Source organism: Haemaphysalis longicornis, unplaced genomic scaffold (genome assembly GCF_048455015.1).
Source record: "Haemaphysalis longicornis isolate Haplotype H1 unplaced genomic scaffold, Haemaphysalis longicornis Haplotype H1 scaffold_3, whole genome shotgun sequence".
NCBI classification, from domain to species: domain Eukaryota; kingdom Metazoa; phylum Arthropoda; class Arachnida; order Ixodida; family Ixodidae; genus Haemaphysalis; species Haemaphysalis longicornis.
The window spans coordinates 152,969,491-152,995,726 of NW_027526335.1; the positions used below are offsets into that span (position 1 = coordinate 152,969,491).

The 26,236-nt window shown below is 48.3% G+C and overlaps 1 protein-coding gene across 2 annotated transcripts; it reads right to left on the bottom strand.

Annotated features, from left to right (window-relative positions):
- Window positions 1-372: 372 nt before the first annotated feature.
- On the bottom strand, window positions 373-23,977 carry LOC144175131 (mitochondrial 2-oxodicarboxylate carrier-like). Of its 2 annotated transcripts, XM_077704217.1 has the most exons (3): window positions 23,874-23,926; window positions 6,799-6,960; window positions 373-1,744 (listed from the first exon to the last, which is right to left on the bottom strand). In XM_077704217.1, the coding sequence occupies exon 3, from the start codon at window positions 1,706-1,708 to the stop codon at window positions 785-787; it is 924 nt and encodes a 307-aa protein (XP_077560343.1). In that variant the 5' UTR covers window positions 1,709-1,744; window positions 6,799-6,960; window positions 23,874-23,926; the 3' UTR covers window positions 373-784. The 2 variants fall into 2 exon arrangements, with proteins under 2 accessions (XP_077560343.1, XP_077560342.1); XM_077704216.1 differs by lacking the exon at window positions 6,799-6,960 and having other exon boundaries at window positions 23,874-23,977.
- Between the last annotated feature and the right edge of the window lie 2,259 nt (window positions 23,978-26,236).

Here is a 26,236-nt window from a genome sequence, read left to right on the forward strand (position 1 = left end):
CTTGTACTTTCCAGCACCGGTTTCTGCCTAATGGCGCATACACGCGCTTGTACAACCATACTCAGTAGTCTCGTCCAGCTCCTTAATGTGAGGCAGCGACAACGCGCCCAATCGCAAATTTAAATGCGTGAAGTCAAAATCTCCCAGGTGAGAAAGAATTTTAGGCTAAGAACATGTTTAACCATCCCACGTGAGTGAGCCCTTAAATAATTATTTAAGGGCTCAATTTTTAACATCCTACAAGCAACCTTAACCATAAATGTACACCTCATGTGGATCACTTGGCGCTTTTTTCTTCGGGCAACCACCAACAGCAGCGATTGCCTGACAGGCGATGGACATGGTTTCTCTCACAAAAACAACAATTCCACATTCCACCTTTTCTCACGTAGCAGTTTCTTTTTTCAAGACCGGCAACGGTACAACATAGATAGAGAATGTCAACTATGCAGTGCATATTGGGGTTGATTTGGAAAGACTGACTGGGCAGGCCAGTGCGGAGTGTCCAGAAGACAGTTTGTGTTCTATTTTGTGTAATAATTACCTATCAGATAGTCCCCGAAAAGCATTTTCTTCATGTCGTAACAGATATTTGACAATTAAAAGCAACATTGCATGCCACACCGGGTAAACTTTTGATACTGAGCTAGCTAGCTTCAATGACGAAAGGTGGCTGACTACAGATTCGACTTGGCGTTACAAACATAAAACACTCTGTGGAAGCAGGTAACGGCACTGAGGAAATGCTTCACCGGGGCTGTTTTAAAACGGTTTTTAGCCACGCTTATCCCGGAAACTTTTTCCTTAGGAATTCGTTCATGTGCTCGTACACAACCAGCATGACGGCGCCTCCAGGGCCAAGTCGGAGAACCTTCGGCACAAGGCCCTTGTAGAGAGCGAAGAACCCTTCTTCCAGGTACACAGTCCGCACGCTCTGCAGGCACGTCCTGTACTTGATCGTGCCGGGCGGCCCAGGCTGGGGTCCCTGAATGCGACTCTTGGCGACGTCGAACGGTATGTTCATCATAGACGCACCCGTTCCGGCAACGAATCCCGTGGCGAGCCGCATGGCGAAGGTGGCTGCCTCGCTGTTGGTCTTGGGCAGCTTGTCCTTCACGGAGAAGTAGAAGCCGAAGTAGAACATGTTGAACAGTCCGTTCCTGCTCATGGTCGACGTGAGCCCCAGGTTGAGGCCGCGAAGACCGAAGCCGGCCTCTCGGTAGATGCCCCTGGCCACGGCGAACGTGCTCGGCTGCCTGGTGACCACCTGCTTGTCGGTCTGCAGCCGCACCTTGACCACTTCGAAGGGATTCACGAACACTGCCTCAGTGAGGCCGGCGAAGAGACCGGCGAGCGAGAGGCTTACCGCCGTCTGGGGTCCACCGAAGCAGAACAGCTTCTTGTACTGCTCGAAGGTGAAGAACTTGACTGCGCGCTTGGGAGTCTCGGCGAGGATTGGCGGAAGGATGCCCTTGTAGATGGCCAGGAAGCCCTCGGAGCGCACCATGCGCCGGAAGCAGTCGGCGATGGACGTGTAGCGCTGCTCGCCGGCGGCTGCCGCCAGCTCGTTGTGCTGCACCTGGAAGCGGGTCTTGACCACGTCCAGGGGGTGCATCAGGCATATCTCGACGAAGCCCGCCGATCCGCCGGACACGATCTGGATGGCCGCTTCCCGCGCCAGCTTCTTGATGCCCGTGCGCTCGGACATGGTGCTGCTCGTTCCCGTGGATGTGGCAGGGCCGCCCTGCGCAAAGACGAAAAAACAAAAGCGGAAAGCAGAGCGCTTCATTGAACACTCGACAACCGGACGGAAACGGAATGAAAACAGCAAGGGCTAAGCTAAATACACAATATGAACTTCTCCAAAATGCACACAACGGTGTGCTTGCGAATGGTGTGCGAAAAAAAACCCGTAAAATCAAATTTAGGAGATCTAAGCGATAGGAGGACGGAGTCGTGCTGTGTGGTTGGTGTGTGGTTATTCGTGCACCTTTTTGCAATTAAGGTCAAATGTGTCGGACAACACAGGGTCATTATGTTAGCCTTTTCATCAATACAGTGCCAAGCAACATGACCACACAACACGTAACAGAGGGCGCACGTTTTGAATGCTCGAAATTGCTTCCGCACCCTCTTCGATTCCAAGCTACGCTCGGTTTTAGGGGTAGCTTTAAACTCAATGGCGTGTGAACTTAGTACCATTAGTACGATCAAGTAATAACTTTAATGTCAGCTCCGCATAGGATACCGTTAATCTTACAATGTATCACGCATCCACTGTACAACACGCAAACAAAGTTCTGATAAATTCGAGAACATTTGACCTGCGTGACCGGAATTGGTTTTTCCTACATAACGTTCATGCGGGAAAAAATTAGTCGGGAAAAAAAATGTTTTACCACACTGGCTGATGAGGTTGGACCAGTTAACACAGCAGAAACAACAACGCAAGAGCATACGCACCCTATGTGCTGAAGATGCGTATGGCTAAAGCATTGTCAAGCATAACATGCCATTTCACATTCGTAGTACAGACCATTTAGTGCTGAAGATGCGTATGGCTAAAGCATTGTCAAGCATAACATGCCATTTCACATTCGTAGTACAGACCATTTAGGTGCCCTGGGAGCGCCCACATTTGAAGAAGCAATGTCACTATCCAATGCACGGCTGTTTCGAGACGCCTCTCGGTGATGCCTTCACCGATTACAGCGCTCGTCAACAAACGCTAGTGTCCCTTGTTGGCATAGGTTACACGATCCGTTTAAGCATAAGTTATACTATCTGGTACAAGTTATACGAACAGATTGCGTCCCTCTTCCGAAAATAGGAGCCAACATATACTTATGTAATATAGGTCTGAGGCCTAAAGGCTTATTATCGGAATAAAAAAACGCAGTGTAACTACAATGATGACCAGGCCCAGAAGCAGTTAGGCCCTGAAGCCAGTTGACGGTATAAACCGCTATAATCACAAGGCTGTGCCTAGAGCGCCGTCTGAGAGTACAATAAGCAATCCGCTATAATGATGTCCACCGGCGTTATTTGAAAAACTGTTCCGTCTGGCACTACGTCGCATTACCTACGTAAAGTGAGGTAACGTAACGCAAATTAACCTACCTAACATAACATGAACTGACGAACACAACACAATCATTTAAAACACCAAAAATAACCTAAGCGGTAAAAATTATACTTCAATACAAAGGTGACAAAAAACTGCCAAAAGCCGCTCTCGAACCCCCCGCCCCCTCCCCCCATGCTTGGCATCAAGAAGCTATGACCGAACTTCTACAACGGACGCTTCTGGCGGTACTAGCCTAGTGCTAAATGTTAAAATGTCGTCCGGCGACACTCTAGCCATGCCTGCAACGCTGTATTAGAGCGCCATCAGACGGCGCTCCAAACTGCGTAAAAACAAATGACGATGCTTTTTAAGGCGAGATAAACTAAAAGTGCACGCAACGCCACTTCCCAGACGAAAGAAACGTATAAACTACGTGTCAACTACATATAAAGCTACATATAAACTACGTATAAACTACGTATAAAGTGCTCTAGAATTACATTTGCCCCCAGCGGATGTTGAACACCGACTACTATACCTCCGACTAACGAATGCACTGAGACCTGGGTGACCGGTGAGTACTAAAACTCACTGCGCGCGACTGCCGCAACGCCTGGTTACTAGCACTGACAAATTTTACGACTGCCGCTGCAGGAACATAGAAAAATATGAACGTAACGGTTGTTCTCAGCGAAATTTTCACCGAATAAGCGCGGATGCACAGCGCCAACGACGCAAAACTGCACCCACGTAGCCTTACCGATCGCCGGAGAACGGTCTCCGTTGTGGCCATCTCTCACTAGCTCTTTCTGCCGGTACAAATGTCAGAGCAAAAGTGTGCACCAGATGCTGGCGGCTAATGAAACGTTCTTCCTTCTACGAACGGCAGCCACAGAGGAAGCAAACCAGAGGGTACGAAACGATGCACGCACGAGGAGCGTCTGCCACTTCGTCTTCCTCCTTTTTGAATCATCCACCTCAAGGAAGGTGGGCTGGATAGGTTGGTTGGTTAGTTGATTGGTTGGTTGGTTGGTTGGTTGGTTGGTTGGTTGGTTGGTGGTGGTGGTGGTGGTGGTGGTGGTGAAAACTTTATTCATACAAAGCTGTTAAGAAAGAGGCGCTGGCTGGGAGCACCGACACACTACAGTCCCCTAGTCGACGGCCAGGAGCCCGTTGGCCCTAGCGGCGAGTTCGGCTAGCTGGATTTCTCTCTCTTGCACTGGTGGGTCGGACCCACGGTGTAAGAATAGTTTAGGTGGTGACACTCCGCCGTCCCCTCGGCAACCGGCGCGACCACATCGTGTTCGGAGCGCGCGGCGGCGCCGATTACGCAATTGTAGAGGGCGCTGCGGTATGGGGGCCCAGTCGAACGGCGAGCGCGGCTTGGCTCACTGCAGCAGTTGGTGCTATGTTGTGCTTTCGTGTTGTGGCCGCGTTTAGAAGCGTGATGTTTTAAACTGAGCTGTGTGCGCTGAATCTTCTCGGCAACGGGAAAGAAGTGTTTTGTTCCCAACTGCAATTCTGGCTACAGAACGTGTGCAGAACGTGTACCGCTTTTCAAAGCTCCGTCCGAGCATGCTCGTTTGGAAACGAGGCGCCGCGCCATTCCGAGATCGGATAGGGCGTTGCAGTCGAGTGACCATGTTTGCGCGAAGCATTTTCCGGATGGAATGGCGTGTACAAAGTACTACGTAGAATCAAAGGGCAGGGTTCTCCTGGATTCCCCGAAAAGGCCGACGTTGTTCGTGATTGATGTCCCGTGCATTTTCCCGGGTTGTCCGCAGTACCTCACGCGGGAAAAAAAGTCTAGAAAGTCTCCTCGGAAGCGATAGCCCACCACAAGGGACCGGCCCTTCGCTCTGCTCGTCGTAGCCATCCAGCAAGTGAGAAAAGAAAAATACAGTAGAGGTCAGCAATGTGTAAAACATTATTCAAGATCCGGATGCGTGAGTAAAGCCTAAACTTGTGTATTTAGTGAAATGTTTTCATAACTTCCAAGCGCTGATTTGAAACAGCTTCTTGCTTAATGAAAATATTTCTTGTTGCATTTTTTTCCCGAAACGCCTCACTGGCAATCGGTGATTTTTGTGCGAGTGCTTTGAATAAAGGTGTTCTTTGAGTGGAAGTCTTATTGCCATTGTAGGAGGCGTATAACAAAATATTGTGCGTTTTGAATGTGTACGAAGCACTAATATGTAAGTGTGCATATATATATGGACACAACACACTGGTATACGCACGCATGCAAACATACATACATACAGACGCAATCCCATAACTACCCTTTTTTGTATTCCGCAGTTACCCTGCCTGGGACGAGCCTAGTTGAGTTGTCTCCAGTAAATTATTTTATTTATTATTTATTGCTCCCCAGGCTGCATGACATCGGTTACAAGAGGGACAATAACAATAGAGGATTTAGCTCTACAAGCACAAAAAATGAGACAAGGTTGGTGAAGATAGTAACTCGACCATCTTAAACTCGGGGCACAGATGAAACAGGAATAACAAAACTGGCACCCACTTGCATTCTGTAAAGTTTTACGTTAACTTGAATAATACCATAAATATAAGGCAAGCAACAAGCGCAGACAATATATTTAAGCGAAAGATTTTTTAGTGGGACCGATGGCGTCCTGTCAAAAAACATGCGATTTCTCGTAGACTGGCTGCTCGACCGAAAAGCTCTGATAAGATCTCTCGACACGTGGCGCGTGCGCGGAAGTGGGATTCCATTGTGTCAAAACAGCTATTTGAAAATCGCGAAAAAGGACCGGCTATAGATAAGGCAATTTCGCATCGTACAGGAAGAACGAGTACAATAGTATACCTTTATCTCGTAAACCACGTATCGGCACACATTTAAATCGCTCGTAGATACGTTTACTTAGAGCGCAAAAAATCGTTGCGTGGGTTCGTACTTCATTTGTGACTTAGGACCTTGAAGGTTTCGCGATCTATTAGAAGCATATGCACACAACTAGCCGGAAACAAGGGCAGGTGACTTGCTCTTAACGTTGCACATCCGTTATGTTACCCCGGCCCATCGTTTGGGTTTACTGCGCTTAGCTTAGAATGACCGGTAAATTTAAATGTATACCGGCAAGATTTTTACCCTTAAGATAGTAAGGCTGTGTGCTGCAGTAAAATCATGTGCGTTTAGCCTACACGTTTAGGCAAACCGCGCGCAAGCAGCCGCAACTTGTGCAGCAGCGTGGCTGGGCCCCCATACACTAGCGCCATCTACCGGCGGTTGCGAAAAGCGGTGGAGCGCCGAACAAGATGTGGTCGCGTCGCCGAGGCGAGTGTCACCACCTAAACTATTCTTACACCGTGGTCGGACCTGAGCAGCGTAGCCTCCCATTGCTCTAGAGTGGTAAGGGGCAGGAACAGAGTAGGATGGAGGGGGCGGTTTGGAGGGGCTATGTGGTGGAGGAAAGCCAAAGGCGCGCCACACCACGTGCACGTGCGGTAGTATCGCGTGGGGAAGTGGAGAAGGGACAATGCGGGAAGCGGAAAGGTGTTAGTCTGCAGTCGACGCCACGGAATAGACTGCCGGCGCTTTTACGTGGGAGCTTAATTCGCAAAGAGCGTCAGACTAAGCCGGTAGTGCTGCGTAATGTCCCGATAAGTGACCAGGCGATCCCTCTCTCCCGCCCGAGTGGAGAAGCAGCATCTGAGGCATCGCCGGCAGCAGAAATCTCGGGCTACCTCGGTAGCCAGCTCGTTACCCGGAAGGGACGAATGGGCCGGTGTCCATATCAGGTGTGGGCAATGTGCAGGCGGATTCGGTGCTGTCTCCAGGACGCGTGCGGTGATGGGGGACACACGACCCGTCGCAAAGTCCCTAAGAGCCGTCTGCGAGTCGGAGATTATTGCAGTTGCCGGGGTAGCTGTAAGGGCCAGGGCAATGGCGACTTATTAGCCAACTTCAGGGTGAGGCGTGGAGACCGAGCTCAACCAGGACATTAGCAGGCATGCAACTTGGTTGGTTGGTTGGTTCGCTGCCTCAGACCATGGCACATACCCACGTGGGTGATTGGCCAAGAAGCTTCGTGCCTAATCAGGATGTGACCTATATTACTTTAAATCTCAAAATCTAGAAAGAAAATGAAATATAGAACAGAAATTATCTATATATGACAGTATAGTCAAGAAGAAAAATTAAATAAATATGAATGCTGAGCTGCCTAGCAGGAAAACTGGCCTGTCGGCGCAACGTAAGAGTGAAGGGCGGTCGCAACATTCTTGTGGCACACCCTACGGCGGTTGCGCCTAGTGACAGGACCTCGGAAGTGCATAGCGGAAGGTGAAGGCGCTTACAGGTTGACTCCAGGTGCATGCGTCGCATTGGGGAGAAGCTGCGGCAATTAAAAAGGAAACTTTATATATTTTCCAGCTTGTGGCACGAAAGGCACTGCAGAGATGGAGCCAGACCAGATTTTGAAAAATAAAAATTTAATGGGGGAATTTTGCATCGAAGTTTTGTGATTGCTATCTCGCATAGCCTTGATTCACAAAACATCGGCTTCCATGCCTGACGAAAGTGGCTATCATCTCTAGAACAGTCCCCTTCTGTGCAGTCCAACATCACGGGCTTTTGACTTCTTTTCAAAATTATTTTGTCCTATATCTTAATTTTATATATTTCCATTTTCTCTGCGATCACGCATTTCGCCACTTCATTTCGTGCGTCCAACAAAACTGCCCTAACGAATTAAGATTACCGCTATCCTTTTTATAATCTGTGTGTAGGCGAATGCGCTGGGCTGCACACTTGTACCTTACCATTACATGAACCGTTCCGTGTTGAATTCGTGAAATTCTGGCCCACGCTGGAGTTATCAATGAGGCTATCCAGCACTGTGACTGTTCCCGCCCCCCTTCACCAGATTAAAATAGTTCCGAAAGGATCTTGGTAAACATGCATAAAATACAGCAACCGTTTGTAAAGATCGTTACTAAATTATTTTATAAACATTCTGAAATACCAATATTTCCAGGAAGGTATTTAAAATACCGCATCATTGTATTTTGTAATAAGGCACGTGTAACTCTGCGCAAATGGAACTCGATGATGAAAGGGAAACATAAGAACTTCTTTATTTCTGTTTTCTTGTTTCTGAAATTATTCAGTGTACGTGTTCTGTATTCCGTTACGCCGCCTTCTGTAACGCCAACGGACTTTGAACTTGTAGTAAATAAAATAGATAAAATGAAGACGTTGCACCCACAGCAAGAACTGAAATGTGAAGATGTGAGTATGAGTAGGCGCACACAAATGACGGGATATTGCTTGGCTCGGGAGTGATAATGGCCGAACTTGCAAGTTTGTAAACATAGGGCAATCGTTTTACTACAGGGCTCATCCTAGCACTGTTCGTATTAACTAAAAAAAAATGAAACGTTACTGTCATTGATATTTGCGCCTTCGCATTGCCCTTTACGTCGGTTTACTATATTCGAGTACGCTATAAGCTCGTTAATTCGAACTCGAAGGGGACCATGAAATTGTTCGAATTAAGCGGAGTTCGAACTAGCGGGCGCGCGCTAGAATGCATGGAAATCGCGCCACACTGCGCGGGAAGAGCATAAAGAAACCACCTCCGGACTCGTTATCGCGAATTAGGCGCTACTGCACGTTTGTGGCAGGTGACTTCGTAAATAATGTTTCGTAAATAATAATGGCACGCGCCGGAGCACCGGCGCCGGTGGTGTGGCGCCCTCTGTAGACGCGAAATAAGCTGTTGGAGGAGCGTAGCGCGCGCGCCACGCGGTTGTTTTTTTTCTTTCGTTGTTTTGCATCTCAAGTAAATTTGGTTCGTTTTGGATTTTCAACACATTGTAATCACTCAGGGCCGCCTTGCTTGTGCGAGGAGCCGTGGAAAGCAGGGGATCCAGTTCGAATTAACCATTCTGGATATCCACGCGTTCGAATTATCGGGAGTTTTCTCCCATTGAAATGTACAGGGCTGTGCCGGGACCAGGGCGTGAGTTCGACTTGACCGGAAGTTCGAATCAACCGAGTTCGAATTAACGAGCTTTTATTGTATACGCGAAAAGACGCCGGTCGTAAGGGCCCTACGACCAGCCTAGTAGTAGTAGTCCAGTGTAGTCAAGTGTCGTAGTACAATGTAGTCGAGCGCATTATAGAAACGCGGCATGACTACACACACGGCGCTAAATTTCACAAGTGGCGATGCAAACGAGGACGCGATGGAAACTAGGGCAGGATGGAAACGAGAACACACCTGGCGATGAAAACGCGGAATGTAAACCCGAAGGTAGCATAAATGCTGAAGTACTGAAACCTTTCGCAACCTTTTCCCCCCGAAACACACGAATGCTTCACACTATCTAGTTAGTATCTACAGGTGAAGTGGCATGTTCGCAGTGGCGGTGATGTGCCAAAAAACGCAAGGACAATTTACACGAATTTGGCGAAGCACTTCACTATGACAACGAGCAAAACACTGTTGTTGGGCGGCTTTTTTTTCTTTCTTTTAGAAAACAGAGAATTTTCGTAATGCGTCATTCTGTGTTCATCGCACAATGAGTCGTTATATTAGAAGTACCGTGAACGTTCGGAGTAACTAAACTCTTTTCTGAGTATTCAGTGCTCCGTTGAGAATCACTTTCAAGGTGGGTATTACGCACTCCCCTGAGTGAATTTTGTTTTCCTAGCATGTAGTAACTCATATTAATTGCTCTATTGGGCACATTTATAACCTCTGCCCGTACGCCCGTCGGCGAGCAAATATTGTCTGTTCATAAGAACGTCCCTGTTCTGTTATCTTTCTTGCGGTTCATTCACGGAAAGACATTTTGTCTCCCGCTCGTCGGAGGTGACGCCTTTGGCGAATTTTATGTCTTTGCCACGCTTATACCCTCCATTTGTTCAGGGCAGATGAGAAGTAAGACAACCAGCGCACTGAGATATTTATATTCCCTGCGTTTTAAAGCGTCCGGTTCGCTCAGGTTTTACCTTCTTTACTTACGTGATGTCTACCTAAGGGCTGCTAGCTTTAAACTTATTCTGGTTTGGTTTCTCTCTCTCTATCCGTGCTCCACGCACGCACGCACGCACGCGCGCACAAATATCGTTCTGTGGTAATATGTGTTTCTTTTTAATTTCCCGCTGCATTCCCGATTAATCGTACAACTGATGTAGAAATTCCGTTAAGTGAGCTCATCTTAATACTGCATTAACTCCATACCCAAGCTCGTACACTGAACACAATCAGCTGTCATTGCTAACGGCAAGTCAATTCAAATCACTTTAGCAAGGCTTCGTGCACTCGGTATTTGCCGACATATTGTTTTTAAATAACTACGCAACAGTGAGTGCTTTATTTATCAGTAGCACCTAGCAGTAAACCAGCAGAATTTTTTTTCTATGTAGCTTTCATACTGCTTCATTATTCTGGCAAACCCAATAAACCATATCGTTTAAAACTGGCCACTGAAAGCGTTGTTCACTAAGGGAAGCGATTGCAAGCCATAAAAAAAACAATAAAAAGCAGAAAATAGTGAAGATACAAAAAGTACTTATATCTTAACGTACAGTTTGTACGGACCAGAGTTAGTAAAAAACATTGGCACCAAATATTGAGGAACTTGTGGTGCATATTAAGCGGCTGTTTATTAGAAACATTTCTTTCACGAGAAAAGAAAAATGGAGCAATACTACAGAAAAGTGTCTACGTCATGAGAAGTACAGCGAGCGAGCGAGAGAGAAAGAGAGATAGCAGTTTATTGGAAAAATCCCTGGCCGGCTCCACTAACGTGGAACCAGAGCTCGCTCGTCCAGTCGTCTTAGTGTGTCCTTTTTTTCTATTCGCGCTGTAGCTATTTTTTAAAAGGAACTACCAACTTGCCCAACAGTACTCTTTGTGTGATTTGGGGAGGGGTGAAGCATGTACTGTATAAGTGTATTCCTGATGCTTCGGCGTTCCTGCCCACGGAGATGAAACCGTTGGGAGGTAGAGGTATACAGGCTTGCTGTAAGTCTCGCGTCTTCGAAGCACAAAGCGTTCTAGCGCGAGGCGTTGGCAAAAGGGTGTCCCGGCGTTTTAGCACCGTGACTACATGACACTACGACGACATGACACTATGATACGACGACAACATGAGACGACGACAGCTGGAGCCTCTAAGGAGCTTCGCCCGTGAAAGCAGGGGTCTACCTTTGACCTGCTACTATCGACCAAACACTGAGCCTCCTCGATTTACCACTCCTGGACGGTCCGCGGGGAGTACGAGGACTGCGTTCGCACCGGAATTCGTCCCATAGGAAGGAATACACGGGAAAATCGAGAGCGGGATCGCGTCTCGGCCAGTCCGCGGACGATACGGGACTGATAATCGAGGAGGCCCACTCTGATATTTCCTTTAGATTTAACCTCTTCTCCAAACTCAGCAAAAACTCGCATTACGCCACCGTGCAGACCTCACCCTTCACATGCCATTACCGCCACCGCCAAAGAACAGCCATCGCCCTGACAACCGCACCATCTTCCACAGACTTCGTGACCGATTACACGGATTTGCAGCCAGCCTGCCTAGGCTTTTAAACAAGCCGCATATCTCATCCCCAGCTCCAAAACTTCCCCAGTCTAGCCAGCATCGCCTCTACATTAGTACCCTTGGTCCCTTCTTCCTTTAGAGGAGCTAAGCGGCTTACCTCGCTGAACGCGATCCCGCGTTCCGGATTTTCCCACACACAAAAAATCACGTTCCCACCTCCCCCTTCGCCCCGTCCTATAAATCTTCGCTACGCTGAAATCCTCTACGATTATTGCGACTCAAACTCACTGCCACGCCCCTTATAAGAGTACGTGGCCCAGTCCAAACCCATACCTCATACGATATCCCCGTTCTCCACCACATCTACCCTACAACACATTCTTGTTCAACCTCTCAGCCCGCTGTCTCCTCCGACCACGAAGGTGATTAGGCAGTAGAGAGGGACGGGGAACACGCACATTAAGCAGGCAAAGCGCTGTTCGGAGGCTGGGCGGTACGCAAACAGTTCTCCGCTGGCTTGAGTTTCCCTTTTCGGTGCCCGCTGCTCAACACCCTTATAAGTTACCCTGCAGCGACGTCCCGCGATCTACGTATCACCTCTTACGGGAACGCCCCTACCACCCACATTGTCCCCCTCCCCCTTAATCGGGCCGAAAAACTTGCGGCTTAAGGGCCGCTACCTAGGCCTTAAGGGGCCAATGAAGACAAAATGCAACAAAACATTGCCTCGTTAGAATAGTTCTGACACCACTTTAATGTAAACTCGCTCAAATAAGCTACATAATTAGGAAAAAAAAGGGAATGGCCATGCGATCCACTAGCTCATTTCCCGTAAAAGAACCTATGATGCCATACCAGCCAGCTCTGCGATTGGCGGAGACCGGCAAAAGCAAACGCAAATTAGGCAGAGCTTACAAGCTTGCCGAACGAGCTATCCGCGCTTAAATTTATGGCACATTCTTTTTACAGCAGTAATAATGGCGGGCCAAAGAGTGGGACGTACGAAAGTACACGTAAGCATAGAAGCGCCAATGTCCAGACCAAGTTTAGCTGAAACACTGCTCTTTTGATGTCATTTAAAACGTCGTTGAAACACACGTTTTGGCGCGAGAATCAAAATTTTAACATAGATTAATTTCGCAGTAAATAAAGCATCGTTTGCTTCCGGACAAGCACTGGGGGCACTATAGAACACGGAATCTTTCGAATAAAACAAACTTGTATTTTGTCTTCATTGCCCCTTTAAGGCGAAAGATCAACCGCGAAAAGTGACCGTAGTCATCGTCGTTATCGTCATCAACGCGAATTGTACCATAATGATCACGGCTATAAAGAGAAAATAAATCGGATTCGTTGGGATTCGAACCCGGGTCGCTAGAGCAACACCCAGCTGCGCTATATGATGAGTGCGCCGCGACAGGTGCAGGCGGAGGAGAGCTGCTCAGTAATGTTCCGTGCGGGCAACTTTCCCCTTTTCGGGGAATTTCTGGCTGCAATTTCAGTCAAAAGGGAAAAAGGGAATCTTAATAGATGCAGGGAATTGTCGTAGTCGTGAAGTAAAAGGGAAAAACAATGTCGGTAAACCTGTCCTCGCATCATTGATTACGTTGTTTTCTTTAAAAAAGTTTCCCGTAACACTTCGCCGGATGTATGTATTCGCAGCCGTGTTCCCCCCCGCCACAAGCATCCGAGACCGCTTGTAATCCAGTTCGTAAAACAGGAAGGAGTATAAAGGAAACAATATTTCCCGAGAAAGAGCTGGCAAAGTGCAAAACGGCGTCGGCTAAAGGGCTGGAGCCAGTACACATGTATCCCTGCGCAATATACAAAACGTTACTTCGGGTGCGCCTTAGTCCGCGTGCTGTCAACAAGAGATTGCTCCAGCAGTTCCGATGCTCAGCTAAAATTACCCACATTGCCCAACAATTTCTTCGTATTTTTCCTATAGGAGCCGTTTTAACTTAAATGTTTAGTTCCAAAGTAAGCATGGTCTATGGTACAAAACGTGAGATGCATAGTGAAATGTTGCTGAGCGGCAGCTGTAGTACAAAATAGTTCACGCTGAAACTCTGACACTCTGAACGGCGTCTGCGTCCGGAAGGCTACGTAATGACATAGGTGGCGCTGGCTAACGCCCAAAACCGAACAGGAATCCACGTAAAAGTATGTCAGCTGCGAAAGGAGAACGCAGGGAAATTAGCAGGGAATTCTTGATGAACCTGGGGGGAAAAGTGCTTAAAATAGAGAACTTTGGAACCTTGAAACGGAATTTTTTCTTCCCAAAACGGAGCATCACTGGAGCTCATACTGTGGGGAAGCTGCTGTGTCAATTGTCGCGGTCGGTCTGTCTGTCTGTCTGGGTAAATCGCGTCGAAAGGCAAAAAAAAACGAAAGCGCGAAAAGAGAAGGCGACGCGATGCAGCAGAAAATAAGCTCATCGCTGCGCTCTCGCCTTCAAAGCACGTAAGCAGACTTAAGTATCCGAGAAAAATTTCCATCTTATTTTGCGGTTTGTTTTAACGGCACAGCTGTTTCAGCAGACACAAATCTGTACGGCGTAGACAGAAAGCCCCGACGCACGTGAGCGCGTGACTCGCGGTGACCGCCTCCGCGCTGTGGCTTTGGCGCCGTCCAGGCTTGCGCGTGGGCTTACGCCACGTGAGAAGCTCCCGCCTCCGTCGTCGGCTAGCGAGCGGCGCGCCACGGCTCCACCGCGCCGAAGGCGATGACGACGAATCTATCAAGCCATCCCTCCACAACCCACACGTAAAGACGGCCACGAGGCCAGCTGACGAAGACGTGGAGGTCTACCGAGGCGAGGACGCGCTACAAAAGGATTTGCCCTACGCGGCTGTGCCTTCGGAAGACGACGACGAAACGGATGACGAGGACTGCTGATGAATAAAGCGCTGAACATTGTTAATGGTCTTTGCGTTACAGTGCCGTCCAAAACGGCTTTCCACTGCTGGCGTCCGGATAACCCTCTCTCCTGGGACCTGCTGTCAGTGTGGGGAAAAGCTAGCTCGAACCCGAGCCCTGCTGTTTCTCCAGCCGTGCACCACTATACTCGGTGACAACTTAAGAACGGCACCGGAAGTTGCCGCTGTGCCTTATCACCGTAGCCGGATGTTTCTTCGCGCGGCGCAAGTAGGCCGTTACTGGGAATATTTTGAACATGACGCGAGCCGTTCCCGTGATTTTTTGGACTTAATATGCTTATAAACGACTCCAGTGACGACAAACAAACTGCGTGAGACAAGGCACACGATATCACGCATTCATAGCAAACCCCTTTCAAAACGCGCGCGCACTGACGTCACGAGTCCGGCGCTTTGGCGGGGTGATACACTACATGAGGTGGTGCCGTTCTTGAGTTGTAACCGAGTATAGTGCAAGCTGTACAAATTTTATTTTATCTTTGTCACGTACAGTGAACAGAGTTTAAACGCGACCGCGTGTCATCACAGACGGCGGCACCAAATAGGCCAAATAGGCCCAAAATGTGGAGGCAAAAGAAACATACTTTTCAAAAAAAAAAAAAATTAAACGCCCGCAAATGAGCCGAAAACATTCCGCAGCTGGCCCATACCATCTAGGCGAAAACCTTGCGAAGGAAGTATAGTATAAAACGTTTGCAGCCCTCTTCAGCGCTATTTAAGTACAGTCGAGCCCGCTTATAACGAATTTAAGCGTCACGCGGCCTCCGTTCGTTATATCCCGAAGTTCGTAGTAAATGGACCCCAGTAAAAAAAAAATCAGAAGTCAAAACACAATTTAATTTTTGCGCAAAGAAGTCCGTGATGGCTGTTTGTTCCTGCGCAGTGCAGACTTGATGATGGTGATGTACAGTTCATTTAGAGCAGCCACGAGCTCTTCGCCGAGGCCCTTGGTGTAAACAAGTTGTAGCCCATTCTATGTAGCCCATGTATCCCATGTAGCCCATGTAGCCCAACTCTATGTAGCCCACTGCAACATGCGCGCTTATAGGCACACGCTCAAAAGTTTCGCCGTCATCCGCGTCCGATTCCTCCTCTTCGCTCTTGCCCCGTTCTTCATTAACAATGCTTTCATCCGTGCCCGGTTACGCAGTGTCAGCATCTTCATCGGCAAAAACGCAACCGCCCCAGCCGAGGTCAAGGTCCCGCGCCCGCCTTGCCTCTGCATGTCACGGTCAAACTCGCTCAGCCACTCCGCGAATAAATCGCGCGTCATCCACGCCTTAGAGTTGCGCCTGTAGCGCACGGGCACATAGCTCCTAAAGCAACGCGGCTTTAACAATTTTCCGATGACGAAGGGCACGCGGCCGTCGCTGCCATCCATGTTAGTGCACAGAAGTGCTGTGACGCGCACTTTGCCGGAAGTTGCCAGTGCAAGTGTCGCCTACCATGGCGTGCGTTTTATCCGGCACCATCTGGTAAAATAACCCAGTTTCATCCGCGTTATAGACGTCACGCTCCCGCATAGCTTGAAATAACTTCTTCGTTCGCCCGGTTTGCCTGCGAGGAGGTTAGGAAAAGCGACTCGCCGGCAGAGCAGGGCAGAGGGCGTCATTTCAACCGACATCGCGGCGCCGGCCGTTCGCTGTAACCGATCGGCAGGGCTCAAAGACGTTCGTTGTACGTGGCATTTTATGCCACTGAAATAAGGTATATTTTGACGGTAACGCGGGTTTTTTTCGTTATAAACGAAAGTTCGTTTTAAGTGGGGCCGTTATATGTGGGCTCGACTAGAGGGTCATGGCGCGAACTGTAAACGCGGTTTAAGATACGCGCGCTAAACCTAAGCCAGTTCCGTATGCGGCGCAGACGACACTATCCTATCGCAGCAATGACAAACGCGGATCTTGTTTCACAAGCAACATTTCCGTAGCCTGGCAGGAAGAATGGTTGCGTGCCAGGAAACGCTGCAGATACAACACTATCGTCGTTCGGGAGCGAAATGACCGCCAGCAAGCTGAGGCGAAATCTTCGGTGAACAGAATACCACTGCACTAGAATCATTTCTGGTCCAGTTACCACATTTCATCGATTCATTAGAGGTACACGTCCGTCTACACACGGCGACGTGCTTATTTTAAAAAGGACAGATCATGTGGCTATAAGCTGTTAACGTGGACACGTTGCGTGGATCTCCGCGCACTCTGTGTAAAGGGTTAAAATTAACGCCTTACAAGCCAAAACGCAAGCTTCATGTGAGCAAAATTGTGGCTAAACTTGTATAATTCTCCTTTTGACAAGATGTGGACGGTCGGCATACGCTCGAGTAAGTACGGTACCCGACATATTTCAACGGTATTACGACTTTGAAGTCTAGGACCCCTTCAGTCTTCCTATCTACGGGGGCGTAATAGCCACTTGCGACCATGCTTCAACGTCTCGGCCCACACTGAGAACTGATAAGCTGCGCAGCGCGAGCGCAACTTATCTGAAGTGGAGACAGGGGCTTATCGCGCTACGCTGGCAACACGTCGCGCAATAGACAACGTAATTGAGCCCGTCAGGCTATCAAGCGTCTGGCTGGTTATCAGGACAGACTTCACAGGTCCAGCGACCCCCCGAAGGCTGTGTAATCGGATGGACCAGTACTTGGCAGATAAAGTTCGAAGGATACACTGAAGGTTAGTGGAGCAACCAAAATCCGACAAATAACAATGCGATTTCGAGAGTACGGCCGTTCAGATATTGATATTTAGGCGACAAAAACGAACACAAGCTACGCGAGAGCGACTGCGCTCTGAGCTTCACTGGCAGCAGAAATCGCGCAAACTTTGCCGCTGTGAATACTGACATTAGGACACACTGTTTGCTTGTTTGTGGCGCGCTACAAAACGACTTGCGAACCGTTTCGTTCTTGTTTAAGCGTGGAGCGGAGCAGTTACACTTCTGTTTGAAGTAATAGGAGATCATTTGCACTACTTTCCCAACAATTAAGTTACGCCCATGTGGGCAGCGGGTTGATTGATTGAATATTTTATTGGAGGAAGGAGGGCGTTTGCCGTACGGTGGGGAGAGGGATAGAAGGAAGGGGACCGTTGCTCAACGGCTGCAAAGACTGCATCTACTTAATCGCATTGATGTACTCGCCGCAAGTGATAGTTTGCGCCATTTCATGAAGGTAGTTTGTATGACACGCTTCCGAAGCGTACGGTCTCCAGCCCTACATAAACATCACCATGTACTAACAGTACGCGCGCTGCCACTGTATATCAAGCAGGCCTGGCAACGGCTGAAGCCCTCAAGCTACCTATGAAACTTGTGCGAGCTTATATTCTGGAAGATTATGGTCCCCCCGTCATAATGGCCTATCAGGGAATGAAGCCGCGTACGCCGCAGCCCGCGATCTTCACTTCCTGGCGCTCCCATCCGTACGGCTCAAACGCTGCTTACGCTATGTTACCGCAGAACTGTTTATCCGTCTTCCCGCATGTTTTATATAATACCTGTACAGCAGAACATTGGGATGTAGTACCGCACGCCGGAAACACGTCACAAAATAGAGCGCGGGTACTTTGACACTATGGCTTAAAGCAACGAAGGTAGATCCACTGGCGCAGGTTTGGTAAATGTTTCCTCAGCCGAGATGATCACCCCCACATTTACGAAGCCAATTATTGCAGTGTCCAGTGTTATATGCCATAAATCTATTATGTATTGTTCATCGTGTTCTACAATCTTGTGCGCTTTCTAAAAGTGCGTTCGTGCGAGTGTGCTGATTACATTTACCTTGTTCCCGTACATTCTGGTGTCTTTTGCTGGTAGTATTTTTGCGTTCCTTTCCTAGTGGTGCAAAATTTGTCAGCAGTGTTGTGAAAAATATCGGCTCCCATTCCCGGCCCTGCAAAAGTGGATGTCCAGCGAAGCTGCCACGGGGCATGAAATGTTTTATTGCTTTACAGCAGTGATAGAGTGGTTATTGTCGTTGAACGTTACAAGTACCACGGCCACGCCCTGCCGGGATTGTTGGGCTAAGACGCTTCTTGCGCAAGAGCATTGGGGTTCCCTGGCATTGCGCTTCGGCCGAGCCCCTTTGCCGCTCACTTTTCCTTTGTTGTTTGCCCTTAGACTCTGCTCCTACGGAGTCCTAACTTATATGAGCATTCAAAGTAAGACGAAATGACATAATGCGACTACAAAGGCGCTGCAAAGCTCCCCCTTGCTGGTTCAGCCGTTGTAGTCCGCGCACCTTGCGGGCGTCCGCAAAATACATCCACAAAGCAGCTTAGCTGGCTTAGCCCCGGTCAGCGCTGTGGTCTTCCAGTCCTCACCCCCGTCCCTATTCTGCAACAGGGAGCGCAGCTGTTAAGTTCGGGCTCCGCATGTAATTAATTAAGGCCGCCGGGGGCTCAGGTATCCGCGTCGCCTCCGCTGGTGGCTGCTTTCCCGTGTCCCTTTCATGTAGCCGCACGGACGCCAAGTTCGGAGGCGCGGAGAGCGTGTGTTGTGCCCGTCCTTTTGTTTGTCAAAGGACGGGGGCGATTAGCCTGCGTCGCGGGTGGCTGGGTCCTTCGGCATAACAGGCTGACGGGAAGCCAGGTTATCGTATCTCTTAGTGTTGAAAGCGCGCGCGGTGTAAGTTTGGAAATCTTCGACTCCGGCGGCGGCGTGGGTCGTTGACGGGTCAATCGCCTCGGAGACCAACGAGTGGGCCTGAAGCGCGTCTTCCGGTGCGACTGGCGGCAGGCCGCGGCGCCCTTCGTCTGGGAGGGAATTAGCAACCCTCATTGTCCTACGCGTCGCGGGACATTGGGGGGCTGCGGGAGGCGCCGCGCGGAGGGAGGTCAGCCGCGCGGGGACCGCTCCGGGCCCTCGGCTTGGCTGTTGTTTGTGCAGATGCCGCCCGCTGAACGTTATGGATGGTTCACTTTAGGCCGCAGATGTCCTGTATTTTCTGGCCGGGTGTAACAGCGTGCGTAGGAAACGCACTTTGAGTGCATAAGAGAGAGAGGGTTGGGTCACGTGACCGCAGGTGGGGACACATGTGTGATTGGCTGGTTCCTGTGGCCAATCAATGGGTTTCTATTAATTGGTTAAAGGGTTTTTCTCTCTTTCTTGTACGCCCCCTTTTTGGAGGCGGGGTTTTTGTTATCAAAACCGGAGTGTTGGGTTATCTCGAGGTCGGTCGAGAGGGATCTAAGCGTATAGATCTTGGCCGAACAGGCTGCTGTGGGCAGAGTGTCTCTCACCTGATGTAAATACTTGGAGCTTTGTAAATAATGTAAATAAACCTAATATCTAGCCAGACAGGCAGTTCTCATCCCTCACCTTCTTCAAGCATCGGACGTCGGTCATCAGGGCGAGCCGAGATCGCCATCTCGGCCCCGGGCCCCAAAAGAACCTCACTATTTCGCCCCCATCCCTCATCAGGAAGAACAGGGCAGCGAAATTCAACTGCAGCTCAACACGTTTGATGAGCTAGTGCATCAGCGTCGACAAGCCGGCCTCCAAAAACAAGCCCTTGACCCAGATTCCGCCGCTCTTGCAGCGTACATGACCGGTTCACCAGCCCCACCCCTATCAAACATCAGTATACGGCCCCCATGGAAGTTCCACCAATTAACGGATATGCGACCTCTTGCCCGTATTCATCCCCGGACAGTTGGTGCTCCGATTCTGCCTTCTATGGACATTGCTAGTCCTTCCTCTACGCTGATGTTTGTCGACGCCAGTGCTTCCGATACCTTACTTCATACCCCTCTACTTTGCCCGACTATGGCTCCCGATCCAGTGACCTGCACTTACATAACAACGGAGAAATGGCCATCAACGCAGGCAGAACTCCTTGCAGTGCGGGATGCTCTGCTACACACATCGTTAATCAACCATGCTTCACCTCAGTGTACAATTTACACTGATTCGTCGGCAGCTGTACGAGAGCTTCGAAAAACTCTCACGTCCAACGAACTTCTGCTAGCAATCCAGGACATAGTGGACACTTATCCATGTCGTGTGCGCGTGTCATGGCGCCAACGGAATAGCCACCCCGCATTGCAGGCTGCAGATGCCGGAACACACCCCGTGCGTGTACAATATCTAGCTCCTCTTGCACCTTCGTCGAACGCTGTTCGCCTTGCCAGTGAAAAATAACGCCTCCGGCGCACCGCGCGCGCTCTCATACCCCCGCGCGGTACGGATCTCCCTGGTGGGTTGTCTCGCCAAGATGAGGTCCTGCTCAGACGTCATCGCCTGGGAGTCGCCCTCACGCCAGCTGTGACGAGGTCCTGGTCACCTCAATACCATGCCCACTTCAACTCCACGTGCCCCTTTTGCCCCGCTCCAGTTGACCAGGCTACAGCAGAGCACCTGGTGTGGAGTTGCCCTGCTCTGCGAAGCCTACGCGCTGTGCACATCGCGCTGTGCACGTCGCTACCTGCGGCCCGCGCCCCGGACGTCCGCCAGACTTCATGGCGTGGATACAAGGTCCACATCATGGCCCCCTGCTCCGATTCCTTCGGGAATCCGGAGTGTATCTGTACATTTAATTTCCCCTTATGCTGAATAGCAAACTTCCGCAAAAAAAAAAAAAATTCCCGTTGCCTGCGACGCGTTCTATAGCGGCGTGTGCATCAGAAGGAACAAAGCACATGCGCACGCGCGCATGCGTTTTGGAACAAGACAGATTTGTTTTGGAACAAAACAAAAGAACAAAAGACATGCGCACGTGCGCATGTTTGCGCCAACCTATCTGCTCACCCACAAACACGCGACCTGCGCTCTATTTCCATGGGCTGTGATGCGTTCCTCAGCGTGCATAAAAAAATTCGAAACACGGAAAGGAAAGCGCTAGCGTCCCCACTCTTCGCTGAACAACGACATTAAAAATTTCGACCACCTAACACCTCCGCTGCAATGGAAAATATGAACTTTGTTGCACGGGTAACACGTGTGCGTGTTGCACTTCCAGAGTAACGAGGAATGAATAAGCTGCAAGTTTACTTCCGGCTAGTGCACGGCTCATTTTTCGCTTAAAAAGAGGAGAGCTCGCGGGAAGATGACGCCCAACTAGGAACTCGACTTGAAGTTAGTATTACTGGTTATGTGGCATCAGCTAATCAGCAGAGCTACATTACAGGTCGTCCAGGTGACTAGCTTGTTAGGCATTGCTATGATCTTGACAACCTCGCCTATTATCTAATTTTGTAATAAGGAGAATTGTTTACGAGGTATTAGAATCGAATTTAGAAGAAAAAAATACTCGTCTAAACAGTTGCGCAATATTGAACATGGGATGTCTTAGCACTTGTTCGACAGCACTCATGCGACAAAACATTTTGTCGCTGGCACGACTACTAACAACGTCTTGCTCGTGGAGCTGATTCAACATGTTCTTATTATGGTATCGATGACACGAGTTAGAGCTCTAAGCTGTACTGAGTGAAATCGGGGCTTTTGCAGGAAGAACTTTATGGTTACAAAATGTTTTGCCACAACACAGATCACAACACCGAAAATCGCATACAGTCGACTCGCGATAATTCAAAGTCAGAGAGCATACGATTTTATTTGAACAATCCGAAGTTTGAATTATCAGTTCTCATATATATGACTCTGGGCAAGGTGACCGCACACATACGATTAGGCATTGATTTTAATCACGTTTTTTTTTAATTCCTAAGCGTTTTTAAACCCCGACTGCACAAAATAAACAGAAAACAGACGCGTACGGGCCACACGCTGAATGCAGCCCTCGTCACTTTCGTAACCGCCGTGTCGTTTTTCTTTTGTCTTTTTTTGCTGACACGAGACACGCCAATGAGCGATTGTGCGTTCTTTTTTTTTTTGCGATAGTGGCTCCCGTGGTTTTGACCGCTTCGACAAGTGTTGGCAGTCAATAATGTTTACACGTTTTTTGAGGCCTGTTTGTTGTTTTGGTTTCTAATTCGGATCGTGAAAACGGTAAGTAAGGCTAGAAAGTTGAGAAACGTCACGGTATAGCTTACTTGTGCTTCATTTCAAACGTTTGTTTAGTAGCAACGCCCTTTTCCCTGAAGGCTTCAGGGTCATATTTTTAGTTTTTTCGACTGTTACGATTTTATACGCGCGCAGATTTTCAAATAGTTCAGCCAAAGCACTAGATATTTTCCCAATATGGACACACAAACAATACGAATTAACCCAATGACGGAGTTTGAATTAAGCGGCTTTTTAGTACATTGAAAGGATAGCTGGCCAACAAAAAATTAGAATTTTGTTTAAATCAACCGAAAGCACGAATTATCAGAGTTTGAATTATCGCGCGTCCACTGTATTTCAATAAAAATCTTGGAACGTGCGGTTATCGAGGAAAACAACTCTTTCATGAATGTTATATCATACTGCTCAAAAATTATTACACGAGCGCCAAATTGTGTTGAAGAATTCTTACAAAGCAGTTTTTTCACTAAACTCGGAAGAGCACCAGTACCACAAAAAATTATGCAACTAGCAAAACTAAAACGCATAGCCATGCTTGCACCAGCTGTGAATTCACAACAAGCGCGGCAGTAAACTGTGACAGCTGTTTCAAACCGACTGAAAGCCGCGTACTTCGCTCATTTTGAACCCTTATAGTTACATTGGATGTGTATATAGTTACATTGGATGTGTATTTTGCACCCATCTTCAGCTCGACCTTGATGACAAGTCTCGAAATACCGCGGCACAGGTCACCAGTGCACTTTGACGCGTTATTCTCACGATTGAATGGGAAAGTAATATATGGCGCTATGCAGTTTCACATTTAAGCTTGGCAAGCCCGAAAACTCGGCGGCGAAATGCCGAAAACCTGGATGTTCCTTCGGTCAACGCAAAACGACAGACGCAAAGCTGCAAGCAAACGCGAGAAAAGCGGTACACACGGCACTCCGCATTCAAGGCCGGCAAGCACCGACGTAAACAAACGCGCGCCTCCTCTCCCTTTGCACCGAAAAGCCCCGCACGTTGTAGTGCAAAATAACTGTAGTGTTCCGTCCGGCGACGTTCAAAAGCAACGAACAATGCACTGATCTAGGCTCGGAGCGTGCGTCAAGGCACTGTCGCAAGGTCATGCCCCTCCCTCAATTACCCGGGAATAGCCGCTTCAACGTCCGCTTTTAGCGCAAACACGTGCGGGGACTCGGCGCGATTTGTACAGCGCCAAGCGTCAACGGAGAAAGGCCAAAACGTCGCTATTAAACTTGCACTGAAACAGTATCCCAGAATCACGCACAGATGTACTAGAATGACGAATGTCGCGAGTCTGTTCGCCGCTTAAACAACATCGAAAATGATCGCGGTGCTCGCCATTACTGCAGGCATGAACTTACCAAATCAGTTGCGCTGGTGGGCGGAGTAGGGAGCGGCGTCGGGGAAGACGCGCTCCGCAGCCTTCTCGGATGTCACGTGGCCCTAAAAGAGGCGACGCGTGGTGGCGGCAAATGTGCGGTTTCCGTCGTCTGCTCTAAGCAGGTAGCAGACGACGTGAACCACCGCGCAGGTTTTGGAAAACGAATAAAAAAGAAAACCATGATCTTGCGATGATCGCGGTATGTTTTGTGATTTCACGCACTCTGTTGGTTTTGCCAAGTGTCTGGAAAGAACAGTTTTACCATGACCAACGCCTCCATGACCCTCCCATTTTTACTGAGTGATTGGAAAACGATACTGGAACTCTTTGAACCATCATTTTTCTGCACATCCTTTATGCGATACTTGTCACACAGACCTTTCTTTTTTACACTTTTTTACGTTTAATTTGTATCAGTGCAATGGTAAGTGGGTGCGGTTTTCACATTGCATTTCTACGAAACACGCCAGACACAAAACAGGAACAGACGCGATCCCGAGAATCGAGATTTTGCCGTGGCGCCATCTCGTTTCCGGTAGGAGCACCCGTTGGTCTTTCCTTTCGTCTTGCTCTCTGGGCGGCGGCACCTGTCCATTCCTCGCTCCGCTCTTCTTGGGAGAACTGCCGTTGTTCAGTCGCTGCACTCATTAAGCCGGTCTCAGGGTCTCAGGTCACGGCCTCTTGAATCTCACGAAGTTCGCTGAGCCAACAGGCGGCGTTCGCTGAACCATCGCCTCCTTTGACTATCGTTAAAGGAGGCGCTGGCTGAACCTGTCCATCGCAGAGTTTCATACTAATAGAATGAAACTCTATGCTATCCATAACCTGTTGACTTGAACCTGCGCAGTGATCATTACATAATTACGCCGGGTTTCACTGATAGCTTTCAATCTCTTTCAATAGATAGAACAGGTTCTACAAGGCAGTAAATTTTACAAAGATTTCCATGATAATCAGACGAGGCCACCACGGATTAAGACGAGGTCACCGGTTATGCGTATTACTAAATGTATTCTGATAATACTTTATTGCCTAAACATTCTTTTTTCAGTACCTCACAGCACTAACCGTGTAAAGCCGTGTAGCTGCGCTAAAATGCATAATTACCGAGTAACAATCATTTTATAGTGTAAATAGGTATTATTAGTAAAACAACATTTTAAAGGAACCAAAAGATGCATGAACATTACTACGACAAAAAAGTTCAAATTAACTAACAAAATCTGTACCCACGCACAGTGAAAACAAAACAAAAATGAACGGGAAAACTCTGCAAATACGAAATGAAACATTGGGAAAATGCAACAAGCATATCTTCCCATAAACGCCTAATTGGCGAGGTTGACTCATCCAATCGTCATAATAAAGTAAACAGAGATTATTGGTCGAAGGCTAATTGAAATGAGCCACAGAAGAACAAAAATAAACAATAACAAAACTGAACTAGCGACCTCAAGAATGTCTCTGATACACTGCCCTCGCATAACGAATTCAAAAATAGAAATAAAAAAGACTAAAGCAAACTGACACAGGAAAAGAAGTAGTGAAAAACACGAACCTTGCAACGCGGGCCTGCATCAGCCTGGAAATCCGTAACTGCCAAAGCTAACTCAATTATTACGTAAAAATAATGTAAACAAAGAAGGATGGCTGGAGGGAAAAAAATAGAAAAAAAGACAAGTGGTGCTAGAATGTTTAGCTAGGCATCACTAGACAGTTCTCAAACATTTTTAAAAACGGTTGTTATGATTCTTTGTTGGTACTTCGTGTTCTTTATTTAGTTTTTCTCCTGTGGTCTCTCCAGCCATTTTTGTGGGGGGTAGGGGGTACTTTCTGCGTACGCGGGGCTTCAGTGTACTAAATGAAACGACTGAGGCCAAGCAAAGTTCACAATTGCCAAGTCACAATATTCAGTCTGACGGTCTGGCCAAGCCTTGTTACAAAAGGCTTCCTAACAAAAATAAATGCATTTCTGAAGAAAAAAAAAACATCTTCAGGGGAAGTATATTCCGCCCTACGCCGAAATACGAAGGCCTTTGCACTTTTTTTTAAAAAATACAGCCCAACCCACATACAACAATACCGGTTATAATAATATATTGGATATAACAATGAACAGTTGTGGCACCGTCAATTTTGCTATATATTATATGGTAATATAAACGGCTTATAACAATGGTAATTATCTTTATTATTGGTTAGAACATTTGAGCCTGACAGTATGAGCCTACATAGGGCATAGTCTTTAAAGAGCTGTGAGAAATCATGTCTACATTATGTATGACCATGCATCGCTTCTAAAGCCGATAGTCTTTCTTGGGCTACTTAAACCCAGGAATATTG